The 22076-nt window shown below is 30.5% G+C and overlaps 1 protein-coding gene across 2 annotated transcripts in view; it reads left to right on the top strand.

The window, feature by feature from the left end:
* The first annotated feature begins 4524 nt into the window (after positions 1-4524).
* Positions 4525-22076, top strand: part of tbx1 (T-box transcription factor 1) — a 37592-nt gene continuing 20040 nt past the window's right edge. Inside the window, exons 1-2 of one of the 2 annotated variants that reach the window (XM_088335249.1) lie at positions 4525-5005; positions 10586-10913. In XM_088335249.1, the coding sequence (XP_088191375.1) occupies positions 4819-5005; positions 10586-10913 (515 nt within the window). In that variant the 5' untranslated portion in view covers positions 4525-4818. Of the gene's footprint in view, positions 5006-10534; positions 10914-22076 lie in introns of both variants that reach the window. The other variant, XM_088335248.1, reaches the window with a different exon arrangement.

Genomic DNA, 22076 nt, shown 5'->3' with positions numbered 1-22076 from the left:
TTATGTATTTAGTTAGTTAGTCAGTTAGTTAGTTAGTTAGTTAGTTAGTTAGTTAGTTAGTTAGTTAGTTAGTTAGTTAGTTAGTTAGTTAGTTAGTTAGTTAGTTAGTTGCAAAAGTATTGTTTGGGCGAACATGTCAAGAATGAATTCACAATCAGTGTTTGTACCACCAGCATTATTATTTTTATTGTCATCTTATTCTTATCTATCTATCTATCTATCTATCTATCTATCTATCTATCTATCCATCACTCTCCCTGTCTATCTATCTATCTATCTATCTATCTATCTATCTATCTATCTATCTATCTATCTATCTATCTATCTATCTATCTATCTATCTATCTATCTATCTATCTATCTATCTATCTATCTATCTATCTATCTATCTATCTATCTATCTATCTATCCATCTATCTATCCATCACTCTCCCTGTCTATCTATCTATCTGTCTATCTATCTATCTATCTATCTATCTATCTATCTATCTATCTATCTATCTATCTATCTATCTATCTATCTATCTATCTATCTATCTATCTATCTATCTATCTATCTATCTATCTATCTATCTATCTATCTATCTATCTATCTATCTATCTATCTATCTATCTATCTATCTATCCATCACTCTCCCTGTCTATCTATCTATCTATCTATCTATCTATCTATCTATCTATCTATCTATCTATCTATCTATCTATCTATCTATCTATCTATCTATCTATCTATCTATCTATCTATCTATCTATCTATCTATCTATCTATCTATCTATCTATCTATCCATCACTCTCCCTGTCTATCTATCTATCTATCTATCTATCTATCTATCTATCTATCTATCTATCTATCTATCTATCTATCTATCTATCTATCTATCTATCCATCTATCTATCCATCACTCTCCCTGTCTATCTATCTATCTGTCTATCTATCTATCTATCTATCTATCTATCTATCTATCTATCTATCTATCTATCTATCTATCTATCTATCTATCTATCTATCTATCTATCTATCTATCTATCTATCTATCTATCTATCTATCTATCTATCTATCTATCTATCTACCTATCTATCTATCCATCACTCTCCCTGTCTATCTATCTATCTATCTATCTATCTATCTATCTATCTATCTATCTATCTATCTATCTATCTATCTATCTATCTATCTAGACATCTCTCCATCTATCCATCCATCCATCCGCATGAGAGTGCCAGTTTGTTGAGGTTGCGCGCCTGGTCGAGAGAGAAACATCCAAAACAAATAGAGTTAATCCTGTCAGCGTTTTATCCCATTAGACCCCCGCTGTCGCCTTCGCGCTTGATTCGGTGACCTGCTGTGCAAATTGGACTCCATCCGATTTATGGCCAAGCAAACACTTTTCGCTTTGGGCGTCGAAGAAGGTGAGAAGCCAGAAGACCATTCGAGGGCCGCTAGAGTTCAAGTCCACGCTACCTTGAAGGTGCCAATGTGAATTTAAAAAAAGGAAAAGTATTCAGAATATGAATCACTGTTAATCCTTTGAGGAACTCATAAAAATTGCATTTATGTGTTTCACTTTTCGTTTTATGAGGTTTGTTTTTTGTCTTTTCGTTGAATCACTTGATATTTCCATTGCAGTTTATATTTTATTTTTTATTTTTTTTGCTGCAAATCCTGCGTTACAATTTTCTGGAGATTAGTTTTTCCTTTTAGATCTGATTAATTTGGTTAGACAGCCGCAATACAGTTGTTTTTAAAATACACAATCAGCCCTAATGACAAAAAGGGATGCGTCAAAGCAGCAAACTCGTTTTTTTTTTCATTTAAACTCATACATGCGCAGTTCAAATTGACAAAATACACCAAATTAAGTGAATGTTGTTCTACAAAAACGTAAATCCGAAATAATGAAATTCAAAATTGGTATAAAACGATACTTTTCGGTATTCTATGCATGCTCACCTTAAAAATAACCTCGATATAATCCAGAATAACAAAATCTGTGGTGGAAAATTTTAGAACAGTTTCAAAAAAAATGGGAAGAGTTTTTAGAAGGAGGGAAAATATGTGTTATATAAATACGCAGTAAAAATTAAAAAAAAGAAATACAACTACAAATGTATTACACCAGAAATACTGCAAAAAATACAACTACAGCAATACTGGAAAAATTCTACGGAAATACAACAATAAAGAACTGCGAGAATAAAACCACTGTAACACTGTACTACAAAAGTACTACTGAAATACAACTGATATTTAATAATTCCACTCGGAAAATACTACAAAATACAACAGAAATACTCCAAAAATACTTTAAAAATCGTATACTTCAAAAACTGACATGATAAAACATATTTAATACTACAAAACACTATGAAAGTTCTCTAGATGTACAACAAAATTCTACTCTCGAAATGCAAACACAAAAAGTACATAAACACTAAAAAAATACTACGAAAGAAACACTACAAAATAATACTGGAGTATAACTATATTATCACTACGAAAAATTGCAGAACTTTTAACAAAAATCTGACTTCCTAAAAAGAAATACAACTACGGTAATACTTCAAAACAAAATATCAAATGAAGTACTTGAAACAGGGGCCTAATATATTCTTTTTCTTTAATTGTGATTGTTTCAAAGCGAATTTGATGAGTAGTAAAATAACCAGTGTTAATTTAACACTTTAAAGAGGAAATTGAAACACTCAATTAACAAATTATCAGATTCTAAGAAGTCTAAAACATACATTGAATAAATATTTGTATTTTCTGGATTAATTTTACTCGGATATGAGTTATTATTTTTCAATACACTCCACCAAATTGTGTCAGTGTTGTTAAAATTTAACACTGAGGAGTGTAAAATTATTTTCCTGTATTTCGCCATGTAAAGCCTTTTTAACACTACAGTATTTTAACAATTCCATTGTTTTTAATTTATTTTTACATTGCTAAATGCAGTCAGGTTTGTGACGCAGAAACACAAAATGATACATGAATTACGAGTCAAATCAGGTCAACTTTGCTTTGAGTACCGAGTTTTAATAAGATGTAAAACACATTTGAACAATGGAGAGAGACAAACGGGTCCATCGTGTTGAAATGACATTTTTCCAGTGTTAAACCAAATCTTTTCACCCATCTAATTATAATCTTCAGCGTCAATAAACGTTTATAACCACATAGCTGCATATTTGCAAAAAATGTTAATTTTTTAGTTCGAAAATCAGTTTGTTTGTGAAAAAAAAATAATTGTTGTGTGCTTATCATTACAATTAACACTCTTCTGGTGTTAGATTTCAGGTAACACGCCCAGTGTCCTAAATAAGCTGCAAATTACACTAAAAAAGGAGAATACATTAACTTGTAAGGATTCATTTACAATGAAAATATTTGTTCTATGGGTTTTTGGCGTTTTCCCTGCCAGGGTAGCCTTTATTTTCAATTTTGAGAAAAAAAAGTTGAAATTAACTTAAAAGAATTGTATAAATAAATAAAAAGTGTTGTTACCTATATTACATAGGGCAGTGTTTTTAAACCAGTGTGCCGGGGCACACTAGTGTGCCGCTGGAATTTGCCCAATTTTATCTTTCAAAAAAAAATCAGGCCATTATTCAGTTTTTTTTGCTATCTTCAGACAAGGAACTGTAATACTCATCCAAATCTGTAGGTGGCAGTAGATTTTTATATACTTTTTATGAACTAATTATCTGCTCTTGAGGTAGCACAGTACATTTAATAACATAATTTGTTTAACAAAGCGGTTTTGGGTTTCACTGTAAAAAATAAAAACATAAATAAAGCACATCATTCTTTTTTATTTGAAGTATTCTTTTCAACTTTTTATACACGAATTGTCTGCCTATAAGGTAGTACAGAGACATATTTGACATAACTTCCATTTTCTTCATCTCTGTATTCCGCCAGTAATGTTTTTTTTGTATTTCAATTTGAACAAATGAATAGTTGGACATTGTTTGATCTGTAAATTCTTCCAAAGTTTGACTCCGCACACAGACACACACATACTTTTCCTGGTGGTTCTCACCTTTGGGATTATGCAATAATCAACCTGGTAATAACATAGTACTAACATAGTAATTACATGATAAGTTGTATTTGTGCGTTTTGTCTGACTTTTTTTTTGCAGAAATATGACTCGCAACTGTTGCACAATATATTCATTCCACGTATGATTTTGCTAGTGTTTTATAATCGTGTTTTTATCGCTAGGTCAAACGATTTAAGTGTAAGAATTTCAATGGGAGTATTTTATAGATTTTGTGAATCGTGATAAAGTCAAGAACGTATGGATTTAAAACCCAGAACGGGTTGGTGGCGACCCGCACACAGAAAAAGGAGCGTTAAGTCCAAAAGAATGTTCCAACTTTTATTGAAATAAAAGCCACCGAGCTTGCGCGTAAGCGTGCGCGCGCCTTCCTCGAAAGGGGGGAGGCGTGTTCGTGGACGTGTCTGCCTTCTTCCCTTTCTCGTATCAGTTGCACTTTCTGCTCGGAAGCAACAGCCGCCGCCGTGCGCGCACAAACGCGGACGCACAAGGAGGGAACGCGCGCTCGCACGCACGCCTGGATCGGACCGACTATGTTCAGCGTCCGTTCGAGGTGCGTTCCATGACTCAGCCCAGAAAAGCTCAAGCGTCTTGGAGAATTCTTTCCGAAGAGATTTTAGCCAGTGCGGGCATGTGAGGAACTTTTTTTTGTTTTTCCTACCGTGCGCACGCGCGCGCGCGCTCCTCGCCTTTTTGACGCAGTGGAGAAAGGGGGAGACGGCGGCGGGAGCGGGGGTTGACTTTGGCCTATGGACGACGGTGGTCCCTTGTCTCCGAGGGCGAATGCGTTCAGTATAGCGTCACTGATTTGTGCCGCAGAGCAAGCAGGAAACGCGGCGGCGTTCGGTAAGCCGTGCGCCGGCCTGGATAAACCGGACGGGAACCCGCACGGCCGCTGCGCCATGCATTACAGCACCGTGACCCGGGAAATGGAAGGTAAACCGGTTTCTTGGTTCGGTTTGGGTCATCTCTTTACGCGTGATCCAAAGTGATATTAAATCTTTGGATACGCACGAAGCAATTCTGTTTAAGTGTGATCCGAAAATATATTTTTTTTCCTATTTTGAGACGCAAATTGATGTTATTTTTCCTTATCTTCCTCTCAATTATCTTTGTTATTTATCATGATAACAAATAACGACAATAATTCGGCGTAGAGGGGCGCTAGTCACCTAAAGTCTTATTTAATTTCATTTATTTTCTTTATTTTACTATTTTTGAATGCACACTAACTTGTCATGCATTTTCTTAATTTAATCTGAAAATGGATTTTTTTTCCCATTTTGTTACGCAAATGGGTGTTATTTTTCCTTATCTTCTTCTCAATATATTTTTTATTTATCATGATAACAAAAAACGACAATAATTCGGCGTAGAGGGGCGCTAGTCACCTAAAGTCTTATTTAATTTCATTTATTTTCTTTATTTTACTATTTTTGAATGCATACTAACTTGTCATGCATTTTTCTTAATTTAATCCGAAAAAAGATTTTTTTTTTCCTATTTTGTTACCCAAATGGGTGTTATTTTTCCTTATCTTTTTCTCAATATCTTTATTATTTATCATGATAACAAATAACGACAATAATTCGGCGTAGAGGGGCGCTAGTCACCTAAAGTCTTATTTAATTTCATTTATTTTCTTTATTTTACTATTTTTGAATGCATACTAACTTGTCATGCATTTTTCTTAATTTAATCTGAAAATAGATTTTTTTTCCTATTTTGTTACCCAAATGGGTGTTATTTTTCCTTATCTTCCTCTCAATATATTTTTTATTTATCATAACAAATAACGACAATAATTCGGCGTAGAGAGGCGTTAGTCAACTAAAGTCTTATTTAATTTCATTTATTTTCTTTATTTTACTATTTTTCAATGCATACTAACTTGTCATGCATTTTTCTTAATTTAATCTGAAAATAGATTTTTTTTCCTATTTTGTTACCCAAATGGGTGTTATTTTTCCTTATCTTCCTCTCAATATATTTTTTATTTATCATGATAACAAATAACGACAATAATTCGGCGTAGAGAGGCGTTAGTCAACTAAAGTCTTATTTAATTTCATTTATTTTCTTTATTTTACTATTTTTCAATGCATATTAACTTGTCATGCATTTTTCTTAATTTAATCTGAAAATAGATTTTTTTTCCTATTTTGTTACCCAAATGGGTGTTATTTTTCCTTATCTTCTTCTCAATATATTTTTTATTTATCATGATAACAAATAACGACAGTAATTCGGCGTAGAGGGGCGTTAGTCACCTAAAGTCTTATTTAATTTCATTTGTTTTCTTTATTTTACTATTTTTGAATGCATACTAACTTGTCATGCATTTTTCTTAATTTAATCCGAAAAAAGATTTTTTTTTTCCTATTTTGTTACCCAAATGGGTGTTATTTTTCCTTATCTTTTTCTCAATATCTTTATTATTTATCATGATAACAAATAACGACAATAATTCGGCGTAGAGGGGCGTTAGGCACCTAAAGTCTTATTTAATTTAATCTATTTTCTTTATTTTACTATTTTTGGATGCACACAAACTTCTCATGCTTTTTTAATGTAATCTGAAAATAGATTTATTTTTCTATTTTGTGACTCAAACGGATGTTATTTTTCCTTATCTTCCTCTCAATATCTTTATTATTTATCATGATAATAAATAACGACAATAATTCGGCGTAGAGAGGCGTTAGACACCTCAAGTCGTTTTTGATCTCATTTATTTTCTTTATTTTCCTATTTTTGGGATGCACACGAGTCTGCTTTCATTTGGTAAACAATTTTGTCATGCTATTTTATTTTATTTAATCTGAAAATATATTTATTTATTTTTTACTACTATTTTGTGACGTAGATAAATGCTATTTTTTCTTATCTTCATCTAAATATCTTTATTAATTATCATGATAACAAATAACGACAATAATTCGGCGTAAAGAGGCGTTAGTCACCTAAAGTCGTTTTTTATTTCAATTTTTTTCTTTATTTTATTATTATTTCGATGCACACGAGTCTGCTTTCACTTGTAAACAATTCGGTCATGATTTTTTTCTTTTATTTAATCTGAAAATATATGTATTTATTTATTTATTTATTTGTATTTTGTGACGTAAATGAAAGCTATTTTTTCTTAACTTCATCTTAAAATCATTATTATGACATTAATTTGGTCTAGAGAGGCATTAGTAACCAAAGGTAGAATTTGGGTTCATTTCTTTATTTTGCTATTTTTTGGGATGCACACAAACTTGAAGGAGTACACTTTTCTACTTTCACTTGGTAAACAATTTAATCATTAATTCTTTTACCAAGTCATCGAAAAATAGTATTTTATTTTCTATTTTGTGGCCCAAATGAAAGTGATTTTTCTTCATATTTTCTCATCGTCATTGTTTTTAATTACAATAAATAATAATAGTAAATAACCTAAAGTTCTATTTATTTTCAGGTCACTTATTTATTCTAATAGTTTTTACATTGAATAAGTCAATGTGGTATTGTTTCATTGTGTGTTGTCTTTGAGTGTTTAATTAACACTCTACACTCCAAACAAATAGATTATATACCCATTGGCAGACAATCTGGCTTATATAAGTATATATGTTTTCTTATCTTTAAATACTTTCTCTTGTCTCTCGAATATAATGAAAAAATTGTCTTTAAAATAAGAAAAAAATATCTTATCAATCACGTAGAAAATTAGCTAGCTCATTTCAAGTAAAGAATCTACATTTAGTAAGAAAAAAGAATGAAAAACTCTCTATAATAAACCAAGAAAAATATCATTATTCAAAATACCTTATAAAGAACAGGGTATATTATTCTGTTTGTATTAAAAATGTTTTACATTAATAAGAAAAAATACTAAAATAAGCAAAAGTATGTACCAGCTGCCAGGTTAAATAATTTACCTTTTTTTAGCATAACTCTTTTTATATTTATTCATTTTTTATCTCGAATAGAATAAGAGAAATCATCTCTAAAGTAACCCAAAATATATTCTTAACACACGTTATATCATTCTCCTCATTTTAAGAAAAATATTCAACATAAATAAAAAAAACAAAAATTTAAAAAAATCACATTTGAATGAAGTCTTTTTAACTCCAAATTTGTTTTTATAATTCCATTGAAAGTAGAAAATAACTCCAAAAGCAAGCTAATTTGCTACCAATTAGGTGCAATTTTTAATCATTGTATTTATTTTTTTACAATCTACACAATAAATAAATGCGTCTACACCCATTAGTGTTAATGTAACACTTTTAAGTGTGCGTTTAATGTTTAATTTAACAGCTGTGGCAACATAATGTGGCTTACAGGCACCAAAGTGTGAATGTGTGGGTGAATGAATAATGCATTCACTGTTAAAGCGCTAATGCATGACTATTTATTTACATTAGCAACACCGGTTGAGTGCAAAAAGACATTTAAAGTGGTTAAAATTACAGTAAGAAAAGACAAGAAAAAACCCTCTTTCTGACTCACTTACTCTCTGAGCAATTCTCTAAGCAATACCTTGTAAATAGTTTTACTATTCATCCTAACATTTTCCCATCTTTTTTTAAGTTTTTATGACGCGATTACCCCGGAGTGCCGCGTCTAATCTCGTTGTAAACAATGTTCATATAATGACTTAGAATACAAGTATAATATTGAGTCCACTCCTAGTACAGTATGGGAAAACACAAATAAAAATGGAATTAAATCAATGTACAGGATTCAAACGAAGGAAAATATCATAAGAGTTATGTCTATGTGCAGCATTCTCCCGAATATTCAATGCATATTATTCTTGACTTTAGTTTTGATGAATATCTCAATTTTAACAATAATCAGGTGCAAAACAAGTAACATTTCAAAGTGTGTTAAATGATCGTAACACTTTTTAAAGCATGCACATAAAACTAACGACATATTTGTTGTAACATTCTTTTGAAATATTATGTTTCTCGTTTAAGACTTTTACTACGAGTGCATTGTAACCAAAGTATATATAATGACTTAGAATAGAAGTATAATATTGAGACTAATCCTAGCACAGTACAGGAAAACACACATAAAAAATGGAATTAAATCAATGTACAGGATTCAAATGAAGGAAAATATCATAAGAGTTATGTCTATGTGCAGCATTCTCCCGAATATTCAATGCATATTATTCTTGACTTTAAGTATATCCATTTTAACAATAATCAGGTGCAAAACAAGTAACATTTTAAAGTGTCTTAAATGACAATAACACTTTCTGAAGCATGCACTTAAAACTTATCTTAAACCTATTTGTTTTAACATTCTTTTGAAATATTATATTTCTCGTTTAAGACTTTACTACATGCGCCACGTCTAATCTCGTTGTAAAAAATGTTTATATTATGACTTAGAATACAAGTACAATATTGAGTCTAATCCTAGCTCAGTAAATGACAACACACAAAAAAATGTAGAATTAAATCAATGTACGGGATTCAAATGAAGGAAAATATCATAAGAGTTATGTCTACGTGCAGCATTCTCCCGAATATTCAATGCATATTATTCTTGACTTTAAATATATCAATTTTAACAATAATCAGGTGCAAAACAAATAACATTTTAAAGTGTCTTAAATGACAATAGCACTTTCTGAAGCACGCACTTAAAACTAACGATATATTTTGTTGTAACATTTTTTTGAAATATTATGTTTCTCCCTTTTTACGACATGCGCCACGTCTAAACTCGCTGTGTTTTTTATTAATGACAGGGAAGATAATTATATTGTTTAGCGTTAATCTAATACTAACGCAGTGCAGAAAATTAGGAATGGAATATTGAAACTGAAAAAAAATCCGATACCTATTATACTGTATTGTTCATGTTTCTAAGTATCAACTGCGCCATGGATTTGTTTCGAATACAAACCTTCAATTCCATGTTAAAAAAAATCTTTATTTAAATAAACTAAACACAAAATAAACGAAGGCACATTCCTGCATCTCCTTAATCGCAATGATTTGCCCGAGTAAGCAAAATTCAGCTGCTGCCTGTTTGTTTACCCGTGCAAATACATTGTTGACACTCCTCGCCCCCCTATTGTTTTGGGTCCCCTCCAAAATAGTTGCACGAACCAGAAAGCGTGTTTTTTTCTCGAAAAAGAAAGAAGAAGGGGCGCGTTTGCAGGTTGTCAATCAGACTCTTCGGAGGCGAGGAAAAGCCACATTACCTGCAGCTTCTTATCTCAATAGAAATAAGAACCGGTTTTATCGCAAAAGGGGAGGCCCCCCTCCTTGCAGTAGATAAGAGCGCACGCTGCTTCGCAGTCCACACACACGCGCGGATAAGGCGCACAAGGAGCAGGATTCACGCCTTTCGGATGCTACCTCGCAGGATTTATACGATTTGACTTTCGGAGCGCTTTTGATTCCCTTCGATATTCGAGTGACACCTTCTTATTTTTTGGGATGATTTCAGCCATTTCCAGCCCGTGGCTGACGCAGCTGTCCCATTTTTGCGATGTTGCAGCCTTCACGACCAGCAGCCTGAGTAGCCTCAACACCCCGGGGGGTTACCACCTGTCCCCCTCCCCCGGGGACCCCTACACGCAGCACGAAGCCCATTTCGAGCCCTGCACGGGGGCTCCAGCTAACTACAGTTACGCGGGGCCGGCTCCTCCGAGCGAGCCCACCGGGACCCCTTGCTCGTCGTCCTCCAACGCCTCCACGCCTAATGGCAAGAACTTGGTGAAGAAGAACCCCAAAGTGGCGAATATTAACGTCCAGTTGGAGATGAAGGCCCTGTGGGACGAATTTAATCAGCTGGGGACGGAGATGATCGTCACCAAGGCGGGGAGGTGAGAGCATGCATGCGTGGAAATATTTTCTGCTTTTGCTTTTAGATTTTGTATTTAGATACTCACGAGTGAACGAATGAATGGCATTTAGTATCGGAGGGCTTCTCTTCTAATGCGCATAACCAACCCATTCACCCTCTAACTGTTATCGCATTTTTTTAAAAAACTCTCTTTTTCTTAATAAAGGACAGCGTATATATCAATATCACGAAAAAAAAATCATGTTTATTTGTGAAACCCTTAATCACAAGAAGTCTCAAAGGCCTGCACAGATTCCACATACACCATCCCCTGATCTGAAACCTACAATAGGGCAAAAAACAAACCTCATAAACCTTAGCATCAGGAGTATTTTATTTGTGTGTGATAAACAAAACCAAACGTTTAATTAGCTTTTTTTTTCGACAAAATATGAATGAATGGCATTTAGTATCCAGTATAACGAAATGGGAAGGCTTCTCTTTTAATGCGCATAACCAACCCATTCACCCTTCAACTATTATCGCATTTTTAAAAAAAAACTCTCTTTTTCTTAATAAAGGACAGCGTATATTTCAATATCACGAAAAAAAAATCATGTTTATTTGTGACACCCTTAATCACAAGAAGTCTCAAAGGCCTGCACAGATTCCACTTACACCATCCCCTGATCTGAAACCTACAATAGGGCAAAAAACAAACCTCATAAACCTTAGCATCAGGAGTATTTTATTTGTGTGTGATAAACAAAACCAAACGTTTAATTAGCTTTTTTTTTCGACAAAATATGAATGAATGGCATTTAGTATCCAGTATAACGAAATGGGAAGGCTTCTCTTTTAATGCGCATAACCAACCCATTCCCCCTCCAACTACTATCGCATTTTTTTTTAAAAAACTCTCTTTTTCTTAATAAAGGACAGCGTATTTTTCAATATCACGAAAAAAAAATCATGTTTATTTGTGACACCCTTAATCACAAGAAGTCTGAAAAACCACTTACACCATCCCCTGATCTGAAACCTACAATAGGGCAAAAAACAAACCTCATAAACCTTAGCATCAGGAGTATTTTATTGTGTGTGATAAACCAAACCAAACATTTAATTAGCTTTTTTTTGACAAAGTAGACTGCTTCCCTCAAATAACTGCGCCCACGTCTTCTGTAAGACCGAATGCAATAACCCATAACATAAATATGAATATATTGCATCCAGGATTCTTGCCCTAGATCCTTTTTCAAATAAAAACGTGAAAAAAAATAATTCCACAAGTATAACCATTGAAAACGTTTGCTGACCCTAATCCAATGTGATTATCATACACAGAATACCAGAAACTGTTCCTATACAGTAATTTCCGGACTATAAGGCGCACCTAAAAACCCCAATCACGCCGGAAATATGAAAATGCGCCGTATAACTCGGTGAAAAATACAAATTTGTAAAACAAATCGAAAATGGGAACAACGCACTGTCGAAAATACTCCATTGCCTTAAAAAAATCGTGCATTTGATTCCTAGCACCACTCATCAATTGATGGATTATTTCTAAACCAATCCATTATCTGTACCGCTTATCCCCAGTAGGGTCGCGGGGTATTTCTAATCTATTTACTTAAAAAAAGAAACGTTAAGAAATGATACTGATTTGATAAGCTTCTGAGTTTTTTTCTTATTGGTAATAAAACAGCATGTGAGGTAAATTATGTACTTATCATTTTATGAATTAATTACCCGTTTAAATGAACGAATTCACATTTTTAATGATAAAAAAATGTTGGTATGCGGTTGTTGGTGGAAAGGAAGAGCGATAAAACACTTTGGGTGCCTGGCACCCCCAAAACCTTGAACCTAAAATCGTCCTTGCTTTCATTGCATGTAAAATAAATTTAAAAAAGTAAAAAATATGCGCAAAAAAGATGAGAAAAAACACTATAAGTGCAAACGTTAATGATATATATGTGTACAATTACTGTGGCGGTTATACAGTACAGAACAATATACTCCTGGACGCTGTAAAAGGGAGTTGAAGGTAGTAATAGCTCTCGAGAAGAAGTTTTTTAGTATTTTGTGATGTATTCTTTGCAATAAAAACAAACTTTACATAAAGAAAATAATATAAAAACATGTACATTGGCTTTTAAATATCACACCAGAAATACCACAAAAACACAAGTACAGCTATATTGCAAAAATACTAAAGAAATACTAAAAAAATGCTACCTTAGGAATACTACTAAAACCCTACAGAAAACCTACAGTGGGAATACTACAAAAAAAGTACAGAAATACTACAAAGAACGAAACTACAGAAATACTATAAAAATACTACAAAATGACTACAAAACTAAAAGTACAATTTAGTGCTTGAAAACAGAGACCTGACACATTATTTTTATTTAATCCTGAAAAGGAGAAAATACTATAGAAATACTACTACAGTAATACTATTATATAAATACTACAAAAAAACATGACACCAGAAATACTACAAAAACACAACTACAGTAATTTTACCTAAATACTACATACTTTTATGGAAATCCCGACAAATACTACAGAAATATTGGAATAGAAATGCTGCAAAATGACTTCAGAAATACAAAAAAAAAATTCTACTACAACAATAGTACAGAATTACTGAAGGAATACTACAAAAATACTACTGAGATATCACAACAATTCTACTGTGGAAATATTACCAAAAGAAGAACAGAAATATTACAAAAATACTAGAGAAATACTAATAAAAAAATACTAAATAAAATACCCCAAAACACGACTGTAAAAATACTACAAAAAATCTAAAGTAAAACTGCACTACAGATGCTACAAAAAATACTCCAGCAATAATAAAACATACAAAATACTAAAGAAATACAAAAAAAATGCTACTTTAGGAATGCTACTAAAAACCTACAGAAAACCTACAGTGGGAATACTACAAAAAAAGTACAGAAATACTACAAAGAACGAAACTACAGAAATACTATGAAAATACTACAAAATGACTACAGAACTAAAAGTACAATTTAGTGCTTGAAAACAGAGACCTAACACATTATTTTTATTTAATCCTGAAAAGGAGAAAATACTATAGAAATACTACTACGGTAATACTATTATATAAATACTACAAAAAAACATTACACCAGAAATACTACAAAAACACAACTACAGTAATGTTACGGAAATACTACATACTTTTATGGAAAACCCGACAAATACGACAGAAATATTGGAATAGAAATGCTGCAAAATTACTTCAGAAATACAACAAAAATATTCAACTACAACAATAGTACAGAATTACTGAAGGAATACTACTAAAATACTACTGAGATATAACAACAATTCTACTGTGGAAATATTACCAAAAGAAGAACAGAAATATTACAAAAATACTAGAGAAATACTAATAAAAAAATACTAAATAAAATACCCCAAAACACGACTGTAAAAATACTACAAAAAATCTAAAGTAAAACTGCACTACAGATGCTACAAAAAATACTCCAGCAATACTAAAACATACAAAATACTAAAGAAATACTAAAAAAATGCTTCTTTAGGAATGCTACTAAAAACCTACAGAAAACCTACAGTGGGAATACTACAAAAAAGTACAGAAATACTACAAAGAACGAAACTACAGAAATACTATGAAAATACTACAAAATGACTACAGAACTAAAAGTACAATTTAGTGCTTGAAAACAGAGACCTAACACATTATTTTTATTTAATCCTGAAAAGGAGAAAATACTATAGAAATACTACTACGGTAATACTATTATATAAATACTACAAAAAAACATTACACCAGAAATACTACAAAAACACAACTACAGTAATGTTACGGAAATACTACATACTTTTATGGAAAACCCGACAAATACGACAGAAATATTGGAATAGAAATGCTGCAAAATTACTTCAGAAATACAACAAAAATATTCAACTACAACAATAGTACAGAATTACTGAAGGAATACTACTAAAATACTACTGAGATATAACAACAATTCTACTGTGGAAATATTACCAAAAGAAGAACAGAAATATTACAAAAATACTAGAGAAATACTAATAAAAAAATACTAAATAAAATACCCCAAAACACGACTGTAAAAATACTACAAAAAATCTAAAGTAAAACTGCACTACAGATGCTACAAAAAATACTCCAGCAATACTAAAACATACAAAATACTAAAGAAATACTAAAAAAATGCTTCTTTAGGAATGCTACTAAAAACCTACAGAAAACCTACAGTGGGAATACTACAAAAAAGTACAGAAATACTACAAAGAACGAAACTACAGAAATACTATGAAAATACTACAAAATGACTGCAAAACTAAAAGTACAATTTAGTGCTTGAAAACAGAGACCTAACACATTATTTTTATTTAATCCTGAAAAGGAGAAAATACTATAGAAATACTACTACGGTAATACTATTATATAAATACTACAGAAAAACATTACACCAGAAATACTACAAAAACACAACTACAGTAATGTTACGGAAATACTACATACTTTTATGGAAAACCCGACAAATACTACAGAAATATTGGAATAGAAATGCTGCAAAATTACTTCAGAAATACAACAAAAATATTCAACTACAACAATAGTACAGAAATAATGTAGGAATACTACAAAAATCCTACTGAGATATCACAACAATTCTACTGTGGAAATATTACCAAAAGAAGAACAGCAATTTTACAAAAATACTAGAGAAATACTAATAAAAAAATACTAAATAAAATACCCCAAAACACGACTGTAAAAATACTACAAAAAAATCTAAAGTAAAACTGCACTACAGATGCTACAAAAAATACTCCAGCAATACTAAAACATACAAAATACTAAAGAAATACTAAAAAAATGCTACTTTAGGAATGTTACTAAAAACCTAAAGAAAACCTCCAGTGGAAATACTACAAAAAAAGTACAGAAATACTACAAAGAACAAAACTACAGAAATACTATGAAAATACTACAAAATGACTACAAAACTAAAAGTACAATTTAGTGCTTGAAAACAGAGACCTGACACATTATTTTTATTTAATCCTGAAAAGGAGAAAATACTATAGAAATACTACTACGGTAATACTATTATATAAATACTACAAAAAAACATTACACCAGAAATACTACAAAAACACAACTACAGTAATGTTACGGAAATACTACATACTTTTATGGAAAACCCGACAAATACGACAGAAATATTGGAATAGAAATGCTGCAAAATTACTTCAGAAATACAACAAAAATATTCAACTACAACAATAGTACAGAATTACTGAAGGAATACTACTAAAATACTACTGAGATATAACAACAATTCTACTGTGGAAATATTACCAAAAGAAGAACAGAAATATTACAAAAATACTAGAGAAATACTAATAAAAAAATACTAAATAAAATACCCCAAAACACGACTGTAAAAATACTACAAAAAATCTAAAGTAAAACTGCACTACAGATGCTACAAAAAATACTCCAGCAATACTAAAACATACAAAATACTAAAGAAATACTAAAAAAATGCTTCTTTAGGAATGCTACTAAAAACCTACAGAAAACCTACAGTGGGAATACTACAAAAAAGTACAGAAATACTACAAAGAACGAAACTACAGAAATACTATGAAAATACTACAAAATGACTGCAAAACTAAAAGTACAATTTAGTGCTTGAAAACAGAGACCTAACACATTATTTTTATTTAATCCTGAAAAGGAGAAAATACTATAGAAATACTACTACGGTAATACTATTATATAAATACTACAGAAAAACATTACACCAGAAATACTACAAAAACACAACTACAGTAATGTTACGGAAATACTACATACTTTTATGGAAAACCCGACAAATACTACAGAAATATTGGAATAGAAATGCTGCAAAATTACTTCAGAAATACAACAAAAATATTCAACTACAACAATAGTACAGAAATAATGTAGGAATACTACAAAAATCCTACTGAGATATCACAACAATTCTACTGTGGAAATATTACCAAAAGAAGAACAGCAATTTTACAAAAATACTAGAGAAATACTAATAAAAAAATACTAAATAAAATACCCCAAAACACGACTGTAAAAATACTACAAAAAAATCTAAAGTAAAACTGCACTACAGATGCTACAAAAAATACTCCAGCAATACTAAAACATACAAAATACTAAAGAAATACTAAAAAAATGCTACTTTAGGAATGTTACTAAAAACCTAAAGAAAACCTCCAGTGGAAATACTACAAAAAAAGTACAGAAATACTACAAAGAACAAAACTACAGAAATACTATGAAAATACTACAAAATGACTACAAAACTAAAAGTACAATTTAGTGCTTGAAAACAGAGACCTGACACATTATTTTTATTTATTCCTGAAAAGGAGAAAATACTATAGAAATACTACTACGGTAATACTATTATATAAATACTACAGAAAAACATTACACCAGAAATACTACAAAAACACAACTACAGTAATGTTACTAAAATACTACATACTTTTATGGAAAACCCGACAAATACTACAGAAATATTGGAATAGAAATGCTGCAAAATTACTTCAGAAATACAACAAAAATATTCAACTACAACAATAGTACAGAAATAATGTAGGAATACTACAAAAATCCTACTGAGATATCACAACAATTCTACTGTGGAAATATTACCAAAAGAAGAACAGCAATTTTACAAAAATACTAGAGAAATACTAATAAAAAAATACTAAATAAAATACCCCAAAACACGACTGTAAAAATACTACAAAAAAATCTAAAGTAAAACTGCACTACAGATGCTACAAAAAATACTCCAGCAATACTAAAACATACAAAATACTAAAGAAATACTAAAAAAATGCTACTTTAGGAATGCTACTAAAAACCTAAAGAAAACCTCCAGTGGAAATACTACAAAAAAAGTACAGAAATACTACAAAGAACAAAACTACAGAAATACTATGAAAATACTACAAAATGACTACAAAACTAAAAGTACAATTTAGTGCTTGAAAACAGAGACCTGACACATTATTTTTATTTAATCCTGAAAAGGAGAAAATACTATAGAAATACTACTACGGTAATACTATTATATAAATACTACAGAAAAACATTACACCAGAAATACTACAAAAACACAACTACAGTAATGTTACTAAAATACTACATACTTTTATGGAAAACCCGACAAATACTACAGAAATATTGGAATAGAAATGCTGCAAAATGACTTCAGAAATACAACAAAAAAATTCTACTACAACAATAGTACACAAATACTGAAAGGAATACTACAAAAATACTACTGAGATATCACAACAATTCTACTGTGGAAATATTACCAAAATAAGAACAGAAATATTACAAAAATACTAAAGAAATACAAAAGAAATGCTAAAAAAAATACCCCAAAACACTACTGTAAAAATACTACGAAAAATCTAAAGTAAAACTGCAGTACATATGCTACAAAAATACTCCAGCAATACTGAAAAATACAACTACAGAAATAGTACGAAAGAAGAGCGATAAAAACACTTTGGGTGCCTAGCACCCCCAAAACCTTGAACCTAAAATCGTCCCTGCTTTCATTGCATGAAAAATAAATTAAAAAAGTAAAAAATATGCGCAAAAAGATGAGAAAAAACACTAAAAGTTCACGCGTTAATGATATATATGTGTATAATTACTGTGGCGGTTATACAGTACAGAACAAAATACTCCTGGACGCTGTAAAAGGGAGTTGAAGGTAGTAATAGCTCTCGAGAAGAAGTTTTTTTTTAGTATTTTGTGATGTATTCTTTGCAATAAAAACAAACTTTACATAAAGAAAATAATATAAAAACATGTACATTGGCTTTTACTTTGTTCAATTTTAAATAAAATAAATCAGTACTATTTTATTTCAAGTAAAATCATAATTATACACGGAAAAACAAGAAAACTGTAACCAGAAACAATCAAATTTGAGCAGATATACATTTGAACTATTATGCCGCAGTTAAAATGCATGCTTATATACTTAGAGCCGTTTTGTATTAACGCTAACAGTAGAGTACTGCAATTATTAACATTGTATTTTTGTACTTTCTGGTTTTTTTTTTTCTTTATGCTTTGTAGCACTCGTTTTCAATTGCACCGCACCGGGCAAGCTACGGCCCGCGGGCCACATGCGACCCATCAGGCGTTTTCATCCGGCCCGTTTAACGAAAATGGTCAAAATATTAGGAAAATATCTATTGAAATAAAGTACTACTGATAAATAAAAAAAATATATTGGCTTTTGTCCCCTTTGTGTGTCTACAACCAAAATACTACGACAGAAATAGTATCCAAAATACTACAAAAAGAATACAAAACTAAATGTCAAAGGGACCTAACAAATGATTTTGCTTTCCTTCTGAAAATGAGAAAATACTATAGGGATACTACTACAGTAATACTATTATAAAAATACTACAAAAAAAATATTACACCAGAAATACTACAAAACACAAGTACAGCAATTTCACAAAAATACTAAAGAAATACCCAAAAACATTACTGTAAAAATACTACATAAAATCTAAAGTAAAACTGCAGTAGAGATGCTACAAATATTCCAGCAATACTAAAAAATACTACTACAAAAATAGTGCAAAAATATCACAAACTAAATGTCAAATTTAGTACTTAAATACCGGGACTCAACGTGTAAAAAATATTACACTAGAAATACTACAAAACACAAGTACAGCAATTTCACAAAAATACTTAAGAAATACCCCAAAACACTACTGTAAAAATACTACAAAAAATCTAAAGGAAAACTGCAGTAGAGATGCTACAAAAAATATTCCAGCAATACTAAAAAAATACAACTACAGAAATAGTACAAAAATACCAAATTTAGTACTTAAATACCAGGACTCAACGTGTTATTTTATTTTAATTCTGAAAAGAAGAAAATACAACACAAATTCTATGAAAATACTATTACAGTAATAGTATCCTACCAATACTACTAGAAAAAATATCACACCAGAAATACCAATAAAACACAAGTACAGCAATATTACAAAAATACAAAAGAAATACTAAAAAAAAATACTACTTTAGGAATTTTACTAAAAACCTACAGAAAAACTACAGTGGGGATACTACAAAAATATTACAGAAATACTACAAAGAATACAACTTAAGAAAATACTACAAAATGACTACAAAACTAAAAGCAAAATTTTGTGCTTGAAAACAGAGATCTAACACATTATTTTTATTTAATCCTGAAAAAGAGAAAATACTAGAGAAATACGATAAAAAATACTACTCCGGTAATGCTATTATAAAAATACTACAAAAAAACATGAAAGAAGAAAATACTATAGGGATACTACTACAGTAATACAATTACAACAATAATACTACAAAAAATATTACAACAGAAATACTACAAAACACAAGTACAGCAATTTCACAAAAATACTAAAATACCCAAAAACATTACTGTAAAAATACTACAAAAATCTAAAGAAAAACTGCAGTAGAGATGCTACAAAAATACTACAGAAATACTACAAAAATACCATAGGGATACAACTACAGTAATACTATTATAACAATAATACTACAAAAAATATTACACCACAAATACTACAAAACACAAGTACAGCAATTTCACAAATATACTAAAGAAATACCCCAAAAATACTTTTAAAATACTTCAAAAATCTAAAGAAAAACTGCAGTAGAGATGCTACAAAAATACTACAGAAATACTACAAAAAATACGGCTACAGTAATAGTACAAAATACCAAAAACTAATTGTCAAATTCAGTACTTAAAAACAGGGACTCAACATATTATTTTGCTTTAATTCTGAAAAGAAGGAAATACTACACAAATACTATTGAAATACTATTACAGTAACAGTATTATAACTATACTACGACAAAAAATATCACACCAGAAATACCACAAAAAAACAAGTACAGCAATACTACAAAAATACTAAAGAAATACCCAAAAAATACTACTTTAAAAATACTACAAAAATCTGGAGAAAAACTGCAGTTGAGATGAATACTAAAAAGACAAAACTACAACAATAGTACAGAAATACTAAATTAAAACTACAAAAAGGCTACCTAGATATCACAACAATTCTAATGTGGAAATATTACCAAAAAAGAACAGAAATACCACACAAATACTAAAGAAATACTATAAAAAATACTACTATGGTAATACTATAATATAAATACTACAAAAACACATTACACTAGAAATACTACAAAACTACAACTACAGCAATGTTAGTTAAATGCTACATACTTTTATGGAAAACTATACTACAGAAATATTGGAATAGAAATGCTGCAAAATTACTACAGAAATACCACAAAAAAATACAACTAACTAGTACAAAATACTAAAAAAATAGTACAAAAGTAGTACAAAAACTCTACTTAGGAAATATTACAAAAAAAGAACAGAAATACTACAAAAAATACTAAAGAAATACTATAAAAAAATACTACTATGGTAATACTATAATATAAATACTACAAAAACACAACTACAGCAATGTTACTAAAATACTACATACTTTTATGGAAAACCCGACAAATACCACAGAAATATTGGAATAGAAATGCTGCAAAATTACTACAGAAATACCACAAAAAAATACAACTAACTAGTACAAAATACTAAAAAATAGTACAAAAGTAGTACAAAAACTCTACTTAGGAAATATTACAAAAAAAGAACAGAAATACTACAAAAAATACTAAAGTAATACTATAAAAAAATACTACTATGGTAATACTATAATATAAATACTACAAAAACACAACTACAGCAATGTTACTAAAATACTACATACTTTTATGGAAAACCCGAAAAATACCACAGAAATATTGGAATGGAAATGCTGCTAAATTACTTCAGAAATACTACAAAAAAATGCAACTACAACAATAGTACAGAAATATTAAACTAATACTACAAAATGACTACAAAACTATTTGTTTTCCTTTTCAACTGCGCTGCAACAAACATCGCATCACAAAATGAACAAGAGAACGGAAAAGGAAAAGGGATAACAGATTAAAGCAAAAGCTTATAAGAAACAC

Source organism: Urocampus carinirostris, chromosome 5, assembly GCF_059441175.1.
Source record: "Urocampus carinirostris isolate Australia breed hairy pipefish chromosome 5, RoL_Ucar_1.0, whole genome shotgun sequence".
In the NCBI taxonomy this organism is placed as follows: domain Eukaryota; kingdom Metazoa; phylum Chordata; class Actinopteri; order Syngnathiformes; family Syngnathidae; genus Urocampus; species Urocampus carinirostris.
The sequence above is the reverse complement of the archived record's forward strand: the minus strand, read 5'-3'. Positions and strand labels throughout refer to the sequence as shown.